At 47.7% G+C, this 11,793-nt stretch overlaps 1 protein-coding gene across 4 annotated transcripts; it reads left to right on the top strand.

The window, feature by feature from the left end:
• The first annotated feature begins 2,544 nt into the window (after positions 1-2,544).
• LOC123036037 lies at positions 2,545-11,450 on the top strand. 4 transcript variants are annotated; one of them, XM_044454870.1, is made up of 4 exons: positions 2,545-3,080; positions 8,013-8,149; positions 9,091-9,148; positions 10,107-11,450. In XM_044454870.1, the coding sequence occupies exons 1-4, from the start codon at positions 2,957-2,959 to the stop codon at positions 11,279-11,281; spliced, it is 1,494 nt and encodes a 497-aa protein (XP_044310805.1). In that variant the 5' UTR covers positions 2,545-2,956; the 3' UTR covers positions 11,282-11,450. The 4 variants fall into 4 exon arrangements, with proteins under 4 accessions (XP_044310805.1, XP_044310807.1, XP_044310809.1 ...); XM_044454872.1 differs by lacking the exon at positions 8,013-8,149 and having other exon boundaries at positions 3,024-3,080; positions 9,091-9,749; XM_044454874.1 differs by lacking the exon at positions 8,013-8,149 and having other exon boundaries at positions 3,032-3,080.
• Positions 11,451-11,793: the final 343 nt, after the last annotated feature.

Below are 11,793 nucleotides of genomic sequence, written 5' to 3'. Positions count from 1 at the left end.
AGGCCAAGGTTCAAAGGAATAATACAGGCAGGTAATTCAGAATTGCAGGGAAGGCATCTGGAATGCTAAAGCTAGGAATGAATTGAAACTCGTGAAGGATGCTAAAAGTGACAAGCCATCTTCAGATATGTCCAAAGTAAAAGACAGGAAAGAAATGGGGGTTCAACTACTCAGTGTGGATGGCAAAAGGATAACAGATGACAAAAGGCAGAAATACTAAATTTGTCACGAGCTGGACTCCTAGTGATTCAGATCCTCTAGGGGAAATGCCAATGACTCCGTCTGGTCAGATATTATTGAATGAATTTCAGTTATTGCGGCCTGATGATGTGGACAAGGTGCTTGGACAAGTACGTCCCACCACCTGCTTACTTGACCCTTGTCCGTTGTGGCTGCTGACCAAAGCCAAACACAGGATTGGTGCCTGGATCCTGGAGGTTATTAACACCTCTCTGAGGGACGGCCGGGTACTTGCCCCTCTAAAGGAGGCGGTAGTCAGGCCGGTCCTAAAGAAGGCATCCCTGGATCCAGAGATGGCCGCCAATTATAGACCGGTGGCCAACAGCCTGTTTTTGGGCAAAGTGTTGGAACGGGTGGTGGCGGGACAACTCCAAGCACTCTTGGATGAGACTGATTATCTGGACCCATTTCAGTCTGGCTTCAGGTATGGTACTGAATCTGCCTTGGTCACCCTGTATGATGACCTGTGCAGGGAGAGAGACAGGGGAAGTGCGTCCCTGTTGGTCCTCCTGGACCTCACAGCAGTTTTCGATACCATTGACCATGGTATGCTTCTGGATAGGCTAGCGGGACTGGGAGTAGGAGGCACTGCTTGGCAGTGGTTCCGCTCCTACTTCAACGGCTGATTCCAGAAGGTGGTACTGGGGGACTGTACCGCAGGGGTCCATTTTGTCACCCTTGCTATTCATTATCTACAGGAAACCGCTGGGAGAGGTCATCAGGAGGTTTGGGCTGTGGAATCATCAGTATGCTGATGATACCCAGCTCTACCTCTCTTTTTCAACCGATCCAGGTGAGGCAGTGGCTGTACTGAACCAGTGCCTGGCCAAGGTAATGGGCTGGATGAGGGCCAATAAAATGAAACTCAATCCAGGAAAGATGGAGGTCATGTTGGTGGGTGGCTCGAGCTCCTGGGTAGGTGACTTGGATCTTGTCCTGAATGGGGTTGCACTCCCTCTAAAGGACAGGGTTCGCAGCTTGGGAGTGCTCCTCGACCCAGAGCTGTCTTTGGAAGCTCAGGTGACTGCAGTGGCGAGGAGCGCTTTCCTTCAGCTTTGGTTAATCCATCAGCTGCATCCCTACCTGGAGGAAGATCGCCTAGCAACAGTGACACATGCATTGGTTACTTCGCAGTTGGATTTCTGTAATGCGCTCTACATGGGGCTGCCCTTGAAGACAGTCCAGATACTTCAGATGGTGCAAAATAGAGCAGCCAGGTTGCTGACGAGGACTGGGCATTACTCTCACATAACCCCAGTCCCATCGAAGTCCGGGCTCAATTCAAGGTGCTGGTTATCACCTATAAAACCCTTAACGGCTTGGGAACTGAATACCTAAAGGAATGCCTTCTTCCATATTTGCCTTCCCACCCCCTGAGATCGGCAGCAGAGGCCCTCCTCCAGGAACCCTCCGTGAAAGACATTAGGAGGCAAAGTACCCAGAGGAGGGCTTTCTCTGCGGTGGCGCCCCGCCTATGGAATGCGCTCCCCAGAGAGGTCCGCCTGGTGCTGTCGTTATTTGTTTATCAGCACCAGGCTAAGACCTTTTTATTTCAACAATATTTTAATAACTTTTAATATCAGCTTATTGGTTTTAATCTGCAGCCAGGGTGAATCTGGATTTTATTTGTATTGTGTTGTATTTTATGTAAGCTGTCCCGAGGCTATGCAATGGGACGGCATACAAATACTCTAAATAAATAAATAAATTCTTATTCTGGCTCAGTCTTCTCCCAGAGACCGATGACCTTCCTGATAAAGGAGAAGTACAACCAGAAGGGGCAGGATGGCAGCTCAGAATTGATAAGTTAAGGATCATGTAACTGGGTTAAATGAGTTCAAATCTCCAGGGCCCAATGAACCATCCTAGAGTCATAAAGGAACTGCCAAAAGAACTCTCACAACCACTGTCTATTATCCTTGAAAAATCATGGAGGAGGGGGAAAATGCCAGATGACTGGAGAAGCCTTGAGAAGAGAAGTCTGAGAGGAGATATGACAGCACTCTACAAGTATTTGAAAGGCTGTCACAAAGAGGAAGGACAGGATCTCTTCTCCATCACCCAAGAGTGCAGGACATCAAATAGTGGGCTCAAATTACAGGAAACCAGATTCCATGTAGATACCAAAGAGAACTCTTGACTCTTAGAGGAGTATGACAATGGAGCCAATGAGCTAAGGAGCTTGTGGGCTCTCCCACACTGGAAGCATTCAAGATTCAACTGGACAACCATCTGAGAGGGATGGTTTAACTTGGTGTCCTGCTCTAAGCAGGGGGTTGGACTCAATGGCCTTCTGCCCCTTCCAACTCTACAATTCTATGATTTTGTGAAAGCCCTGAACAACTTGGGACCAGGTTACCTTAATCTCAGCAATCATAAAAGGAAGCACACGTCTGGAGCACTTGTAGTAGAGGTTTGTGTGCCATAGAACCCACTCTTGGGAATGCTTTTCCCAGTGAATGCTAGAAAGGTCAACACACTTCTGATGCCTTCTTAAATTCTATCTTTTTATGCAGGAGTTCTGTGAAGTGTGAGCCAGCCTGCTATGGCTTGTAGCACACCGTAGAATATGAGGGGATTTTTCCTGAGCAATTCGTTTTGTGCTATTTTGTAGTTACATTTTTTTCTTATGACGTTGTATTCTGTGTTCACTGACTTTATGCCTTTATGAGAGTGGTAGACATATTTGAATAATAAAATAATAATTATCATAGATATGGGAGAGTGTGCTGGCCACGCCTGGGCTCTGGAACTCTCTTCCAGGGTAGGCCTACTTCATCTCACCCCCGCCTCCCCGGCCCTAAAGTTGGCCAAGACCTCCATTTTGAGGAAGGCCTTTGGTAAGTAATTTTAACTTGCCGTGTTATTCTTTGCTTTTTGCTATTTAAAATATATTTGCTTACTGTTGCAATGTGATTTTCTGTTGCTGTTTGGGTGGTTTAGGTAGTAAAGTGGAGATACGTTTTCGTTAAATGATTGTTGTGTGCGTGCGTGCGTGCTGACCTACAACTCTCTGGAGACAGGGTTGGATTTAGAGTTTTTAAAATATTCACATAAAACAATTCTGTTGTTATTTTTTCCCAGTTTGACATCTTTTACATTGACTAATGTAACCTTTCTTTGCACCAGCAGAGGGCAGCATCGGTTTCTGTTCTAGTCATGCTTTTTCCAATCTTAGATACAGTGCTTGTGGAAGATTTGGAAAATATTGTCACATGCTACTAAAATGAAACTCGTGTGTGGGAGAGAGAGAAAGAGAGAGAGGGAGAGAGACTGGTGTGTCCTTTTCACTTTATCAGGCTTTGGAAACAAGGAACCACCTCCTAAGTCAGATCCCTTGTTTTTCTTTTCCCGATAATTATAGTCAAGTCAAATGCTTTCTCATTATTCTCCAGGATTAGCTCCATTTCTTCCTGGAGCTATTCTAAGGATAACATTTTCTCCCCTCTAGTCAACAGAACAGTTGGCTCCTCCAAAGAGGTGTATCGATTCACAAGTGGAACCCACAGGAAGAGGCTTTCAGTGGCTACTAGCCTTGCTGGATTTGTGCTCCCTCCGTTATCAGAGTAGCCTTGCCTACTTCAGAGGATTGTTCTGCTGAATGGAATGAATAGAGAGATCACCTAATGAAAGCAAAGAAATGATACACGAGGCAATGAAAGTGACTGAGAGGTGGCTGATTAGCCCATAACTGTCAGTTGGTCTTGGCCAGACTTTCCCAAGCTGGTGTCCCCTAAATATTTTTAACTCAACACCCATCAGCTCTGTTGAAGGCCAAGTAATGATGGGCACTGCAATCCAAAACATCGGCACAGCATCAAGTTAGGGAAGGCTGGTCCAGCCCACCAAGCCTTAGCTGGCTGATGCTCAGTTTCCATGGCATTGCTCGGGAGATCATTGTGATGCTATTACTGGGTCATCCATATGCATGTGCTTCACAAAGCACAAGAGGATGGACCTTTTCTCCAAGACAACAGTCTAAAACATGCCAGGGAGGAAAGTGCAGAGGAAGGAGAGGGTGGGAAGACTAAGACTTCAGTTGCAAGGATGTAGACTTAGTTACAATACAGCCTCCTACCCTGGCCTGGTGCTTTCCAGATGTTTTGGGCTTCAATTCCCATCTGTCAGCAATGGCCAATAGTCAGGAATAGTCCAAAGCACCTGGAAAACATCAGGTTGGGGGAAACTACTGCAAGGCATGGAAGGAGCACACTGCAGTGATGCCAAAGACTTCCTGGAACTCTGAAGGGTGACTTGAAGGGTGTGTGGTGTTGTGTTTTTACTCTTGAGTGACACAAAACTTTCCCCAAGATAGTTGTTCTCAGAAAGGAGTAAAGATCCCAGTTAGCAGTTGTGGGTGGATGGGAAGTTACGTGGACGCCAAAGAAGCAGCAGTTATTGGCACTTGGTGCAGAAGGAAAACAGGAAGGCCTGTTCTAATCCCGAGTGTCTTTTTCCTGCTGCAGGACCTTTTCTGCAAATAGAGCCATTGCCATTCATGGGGGGCGGGCAGGTTGTATGCACAAGCCAGCCATTCATTTCGGAGTCCCAAAAGCGGAGTCAGAATCCGCAGAACACACCCTGCCTACAGCTACAGCGTTGCCTTGCCTGGGCCAGCTGGGCCTGGTCTCTGGTGGAGCTTGAGGCTGGGGCAGTGGGGGTGGGGTGAGCAACCCTTCCAAAACATTTTCTTGAATACACAGAACCAGGGGTTTGGCTTCACGTGACTCAATCTGGCTGACTTGAAAGACAAAAAGAACTATATTAGTGCTGTCCATGCAGCTCCTGAATAATTAAAGTGTCTCTCCAAGCTGAATGCATTCACTGAGTAATTAATCAGTCAGTAGGAGAAAATTTGCTCCCTTTAGGAAGCCAACAATGCTGGCTGTTGCATCCTTTGTCTGACTTCAGCAAATGAGGTTGCAGACATGATGGGGCAGATTAGAAATTTTGGAACATGTACAGGTCTGGGACAGCAGGCATCCTGATGGACATGGAGTGTCTTTGTCGTTGACACTTTGTCCACATAAAAGCCACTTTGCATGCATTGTTTAGGTGTGCATCATGTCGATGGTCTTGAGTATTATCCCTAAACATTGAACATCTTGCAAGATCCACATTAGCAAACAGATAACCTGTAAAATTATACTCAGCAGAAGCTGTGATTTTTCTCCCTCCTTCCTGAGCAGACACTTACTGGCAAACCTAAGTTTGCCTCTGTGTAGCTTGTGAAATGATCTTTTGCCATATTAGGTGGAGTTGTTGAATGTTTAATGCCCAAGCATTTGTTTGAGTAATTGATCTTCAAATATTGGACCACCACCTCTCAGGTATGCAGGTATGCATTCAGCAGAAGGGTTGGATTAGATGACCTCCAAGATCCCTGCAGGATCTATGACTCTATTCACTCATAGAGAAGTCTGCTCACTGCCTCTCTGCATGAATCACTGCTCTAGTGTGGCTTCCTTCCCAACAATCTTCATCAGAGAATTCCACCAGGCAATTCTGCTATCGGACCAGCCCAAGACATTTTGCTGCCTGCAGAGAATGAAAGGTTGCCCTTCCCTTTCCACCTAGAGACGCTAACCAGACTAGATGCTGAATCTCAGCTTAAGTCTTGCGATGGGACAGCATCATCCACCACTCCACCAGGCAGTAGGCTAGCTTAGCAAGTACAGGGTGGGCTGCCCTCCAGCAAAGGAGTGACACCGAGGACTGTCCCCACTCACCTTTCATACCTCCCAGCATCTGCTGCCGAATAGTTGGGCGAATAGTTGGGCGAATAGTTGGGCGAGCCACTGGTACACTGGGTATAATGAGATAGCTCAGTTGCTTCTGATGCAGAGCTGCATTACCTCTAAAGAGGTCATCCACTGTGTCTCTGCATGATTCACAGCCCAGCTGTGGGCTTGGCTCCTCAAATCAGCCACTGCTGCATAATCCTCCCATGTCTCTGCATTGAGGGAGATAGGATTACCCATCCCATCCCTCCTGGTCCAAATATGCAACAGTTATCCACCCACAGAGGAGTCTGTCAGTTATAGTTCTGCATGTTCTACTGCTCTGGGTGTAGCCTTGTGTAATCAAGTAGCCACTCGGTGACTTATACTCTGCATGAACATACCCTTTCTGCATGTAAAAGCTCTGACTTTTACATAATCAAACATCTCAGTTGTGAGAACAGAGGTTTAATTTGGAAAATAACTGGCTCATCAGAACTTTATGACATTTGCAATAATGTATAGTCACATCTGAAACTCCGATACCATTCATAAATTAGCAGGGGTGAAGTGCAGGAGCTAATTATAACTGCACCTGTAGCCATGCCCCCAGGGGAAATCCAAGTGTGAGAGATGGGTGCGTAGACAGCCAATCCCGTTGTTTCCATTATTTATACCAAAAATGGCTTAACACTCTGGCTCTTTTTTACTTATTCAAAATTATTTTTAGGCTGCTGTTAAAGGTTCGGATTCAAGAACCCTTCAAGTTCTAAGTGCTCTATCATAAAACACAGGCATCCAGAACTAGTAATAAATCTTTGAATTACATTTATGGGAGATGACTGCAATCTTACTCATAGTTACCTGGAAGTAAGCTGAACTGAACTCAGTGATGCTAACTTATGAATGCATGGGCCCAACTTGTAAAAGAAACTGAGCTTTAGCAGCAGCAGCTCGGTCAGCTGAAACATGGTCTTTAGCTTTCAATTGGAAATACATACAACTGCCAAGAAGAGCTACCATTCAAACTGTTAGTGTGAAGTAGGGACCCCAACTAAAAAGGGGGAAAGGAAAAAAGTAGCCACCCTGTTTGGTTGCTGTCCTCATGCCCTGACTTCGATGCTTATCTGCCACTACAAAAAAATTGAAAGACTCATCACCTCATTCACAGGCTAGACCTGTAGAAACTCTGGGACTCTTGCAGAGAACTTCATCTCACCCATAGTCCCCATAGCAACAGTTGTGTTTTCCCTCCACTATATTATTAATCAGTCTTACATCAAATGCTCCTTCCAAAGAGCTCAGGTCATCTACATGGATGAAGTTTCATCTACTTTATCCTCACAACAACTCTGACTTGAACAGAACACCACACTCAAGGGTTGAGCATGGGTTCTTGTTTGCACCATGGGTTATTGCTGAATTGTGGATTATGCTGTCTGAACCAAGTCAAGAAAAAAGTAACAGTGAACAACCAAGAGTTTTCGACCCAGCAACAAACCATGGGTTCAGTTTATGGATTATTCATGGTTAGCAAGCCATGGTTTGGTAGCACAGCTGAGTTCAGACAATACAGTAACTCACAGTTCAACAACAATCCACACTCAAGAAGCTTGGCTTATTGTACTGTCTGAACCAGTGAAGCAGGATAGGCCAGTCCAAAGTCACTCCAGTAGGTTTTGTGGGTAAGCTGAGACTTGAACTTGCCGCTTGCTGACTCAAGTCTGAATACTCTGCCCACAATACTTCACTGTCTCTCTTAGTGGGAAAAAAATCCACAAGCTGCAGCTGCTGATGGGAACCCTCCCCTTGAAAGGTTTACTTCTGATTGGACCAGCAAGACAATCCAACCCTGACTCACACTTGCAAAATGACACAGGGGCCCTGTCACAAAGGCCTGGGTGCTTACACATCTTTGCTCTGGCAGCCCTTTGAGCACCTGCAGTGCTGCAGCTGTGGCTGGCTTGCCGTTGCCAAGGCTGGCAAGAGTGCAAGCGAGGAGATGAGTGGAGACAGGCTGCACTGACTTCCAGCTACCTTTCTGCCTTCCAGCTATGGCCACATTGGGGGAAAAGGTCCAAAACAGCTGCTTCCCCTTTGGAGATCCCCACCAGCAATTACTAGCTGCCATTCTGATTGTGCTGGGCCTTTTTGCCATACTAGAATATGGCGTCAGACTCATCACCTTGGTAAGCAAACTGAGTCACGGTCCCCTGATGTGTATCCTTGTAATGGGTGCACTGCAGAAGCACCAAAGGCATCTGCATAGCTTTTTGGTTTCCTTCTTTTTGGAGTACAACTACTGGGGCTAATTTTGTCCACTGAGACCCAGCGGACCCACAGAGGCAGGGCCAGTGTGACCGGTTGGCTGCGGGGGGTATTTGCCAAAGCCCACAGTCCAGCAGGGAGCTCACAGTCACCTCTGAAAGCTCCCTCTTCCTCACTGTGGCCACTGGTCCACATTTCTCTCCAAGCAAGGAAGCAATGACTAGAATAAGAGCAAAGTCCCTGCTTGCCCTGTGCTGTCTCACTGGAAAGCAGTGCGGATTGGCCTCAGATGACATGCGGATCAGCAGCAGTAACAGTGCTAAGGAAGAAGGGGGGCCCTCCTTGGGGGCATCTTACCAAGGTTTCAGCACCCCCGGAGCCACCTCCGAACCCAGAGCATTCATTTGCGTGCGCGCATGTGTGTGTATACACATATTCACAGATGCCTGGGTATGCTGTGTTCTTGAGGCAGTCTTGATTATGCAATAAATACAAAGCACATGACTGGGTCTTTTTCTTGTAGAGTGACGCTTGCTTTCCTTTCCAGATAAGAAATTGGGAAGCAACGTGGCTCCTTCCAATGCCATTGATGCAACCTCAGACAACCAAAATCAGATAGGATGGGAGATAAACATTTCACATGTCACTGCTCTGGAGTGACGGGTGGGCAGAGGAGGGACACTGGTGTGAGAAGGAGCCCTACTGGCAGCCCCTCCAGTTTGGCCTTGGCTTCCAACACCACTTGATGGTGCCATAGTAAAGCATCCCACAACCTCAGCATACCATTAGAAGAGGTCCTAATTAATTGAGTCAATCAAATTGCTGCTGGTCAGTACAATGATTTTCTTGTTTTTCTCTTCAGCTCTGGATGAACTCTGCTCCACTCCTGAAGAAAATATATGATTCTTTTTTCAAGAAAGGTAAATTGTAAATGAGTATAAGAGCTGTGTAGTGAGGATTAATCCCCTTTCCTTTCATCTATAGCTCCTTAGGATAAAATGGTTCTTCTTAGTTCTTCATACCCATTTTTTTTTTCAAATGGTTGCTTGCTGTGTCTTCCACCAGTAAGTAAGAGTGGTGTAGTGGAGCCAGGACTCACACGGACACAGTGCCACCTCTTTTTTCCTAGCAGGGAAGTTGGCAGCTCCTGCCACCCCTCCTCAGAATTCCTTTTCCCTCTGAACTTAGCTGCAGTTGGTTCAGTAACCGGGGGAAATGAACTTTCTCCGCAACAACATATTCTGCCATGTAATGCACAGTATTTGGGAGTGGCTTGTCTTAGATGGGGAATCAAGACACATTAACTTCCTCAAAGACCTCCTCCTGGTGGAGAGGAAAACTGACAGAAGTGGCTTGTTGATATGGATCAATATGGCTGCCTGCACTTTTGGAGTCTGCTTGGGGATGTAGCTACGAAGAGTGCCTACACTTCAAAATTGACTGCTACATCATTGTCAAAAAGTCCATGTCTGGAACTCACCAGTGCAGGAGACATGAGTAACAGGGACAGCTCTGTCGACTGTAAGTACTATGGCTTTTCCCAGATAATTCTGGGGAAAAAATTGTTCACAAATTCTCCGTTCTGTTACCTTCCATCTCCTCCTTGTTCCCACTTGAATATCTCGCCTTCCTTCCCTGCCAACCTGTTCAGAATAAGATGAACTGGTCTTTGCTTGATTTGGGATTCCATAGATCAGCTTTTCTCAACATGTGGCTGCAGGGTGCTGGGACGACTAGTCCAATGCATCTGCAGGTCAACAGGTTGAGAAACTCTGTCATAAATGGACCCAAACAGCTTTGGGGGGCAAGCTGCCCTTCAATATCTCATTCCAGCTTTGTGTTCCCATTGCTCTTATGGTTCCCCTTCTTGGCCTTCAGGTGGCAGATTGCTCAAAACCATAAAGGTCCTCTCTAGCAACAAGCAATTATGGAAAGATTCGGTGCTGCTCAGAAGCCGTAAGAGAGTCTCCAACCTGCGCTTCCGCTGCATCGTGGATCCCGTGAAGGTGACGGTGAAAATGGGCAACCCACAAGAGTCCAAGGACTGCTGCTCCCAAGCCGGCCGGAAGAGTAAGGCCTACTACTATGGGGAGTGCTCAAGCCGTCACGACACAGACGACAAGAAGGCCAGCTGGTACAGGGGCCAGCAAGAGCGCCAGAGCAGTCAGTGCAGCTCCCACCTCTCAGGCACGGAAACGCCCCAGCCGGCATGTCCCGCGGGATCGGTCGCCTCCTGGGTGCGCTTCAGCTTCAGGGCTCCCGATCAGGCCGCCGAGGTGGGAACCAGCACCGCCCACTATGGTGTCCATGCACGGAACCACCAAAGGCCCACTGGGGATAAACAGCACAGCTCAGAGGCTGCGGCAGAAGGGAGCCAGGGACAGAGGTTCCTGCAGCATCCTGTTGGCCTGAACACAGAAGAGCTTGGCCCCCGCCCCTCCGAGCAGCCCCACGGCCACCTGAACCATCAGGCCAGCGAGACCCATTTCATCCCCAGCCCGATCCTGTCAGGCCCCAGGCGGGTGGTGTATTCTGCCATGGCTTCAGATACCGCCTCCAGAACACACCTCAATGGCGAAGATTATGCCTACCCACATTCCCCGAGAGGCCCCCAGCATCGGCTTGGCCTAGAGTGGCACCCGCACCTGCCGGCAGCACAGCAAGCGGAAGTGTATGTCTACCTGGTCAGCCCGCTGCTCCCCAGCCCAGAACACAACCCCGAGCAGCTCGACCATCCCTTCTCAGCCCCTCAGACCCTCTCTGGGAAAGACGCGCTCACCAACCGGATGTCGCTCAGCCGGAACAGGGGAAGTACAAGTCCGGGGCCAGCAGCCCAGGGGAGCAGTGACACCCATAAGCAACGCAAGAGCATCTGGGAGAGGAAGCACCAGAAAAGGTCTCTGCAGACAACTGCAGACTACGAGAAACTGGCAGGAAGCAGCGGTGGCGGAGCTGGTGTGGCCCATCCTGAACTGCTCTCCCACAATCCCTCTGCCTTGGCAGACAGGGCGAGGGGAGGGTTTGACATCATATCACCCAATATGGCCAGCTGAAGACACCTTTCGGGAAGGGCAGACTGCCCAGCTGAGCTTCATACCCTGAATCAGCAGATGGAGTCCTTCAGAAAGGGAAGAACCGCCTCGTCTGCTTTTCACTGGGCATGCTTGGGCCAATTAAAATAAAAGCAAGGCACAAAAAATTTTGTGCAGAAATTCTAAAGGAGCTCTAAGTCTAGAGAGACATGATAAAAGCACAACTGGTGAGCCTCCCTTACTAACTGGGGGATCTTGTCCTAACCCCCCACATCCGCAGTGGTGGCCTCTCAGCAAAGGCATTTGCTCTAGCTGCAGAACTGAGAGCGAGGGATAGGCGAGAAATTAGTTTCCCCAGAGTTTTAATTTCCCACTTTTGAATCAACAGATGACCAAAACTCAGTTATCCTTCAAAATTAGCACTTCTCCAAATTTTGCAGTAGAGTTCTGTGGTAAAAAGATGTGTACGGATGTGTTATATTACTGAATATTTTAAAATATATTAGGAAAACTGCTTGAAAAAAAAGTGTATA

The sequence above is a fragment of the Varanus komodoensis genome, unplaced genomic scaffold, assembly GCF_004798865.1.
Source record: "Varanus komodoensis strain SLA01 unplaced genomic scaffold, ASM479886v1 scaffold8, whole genome shotgun sequence".
NCBI classification, from domain to species: Eukaryota; Metazoa; Chordata; class Lepidosauria; order Squamata; family Varanidae; genus Varanus; species Varanus komodoensis.
Note: the sequence above shows the minus strand (reverse complement) of the source record. Positions and strands in the feature narration are given on the sequence as shown.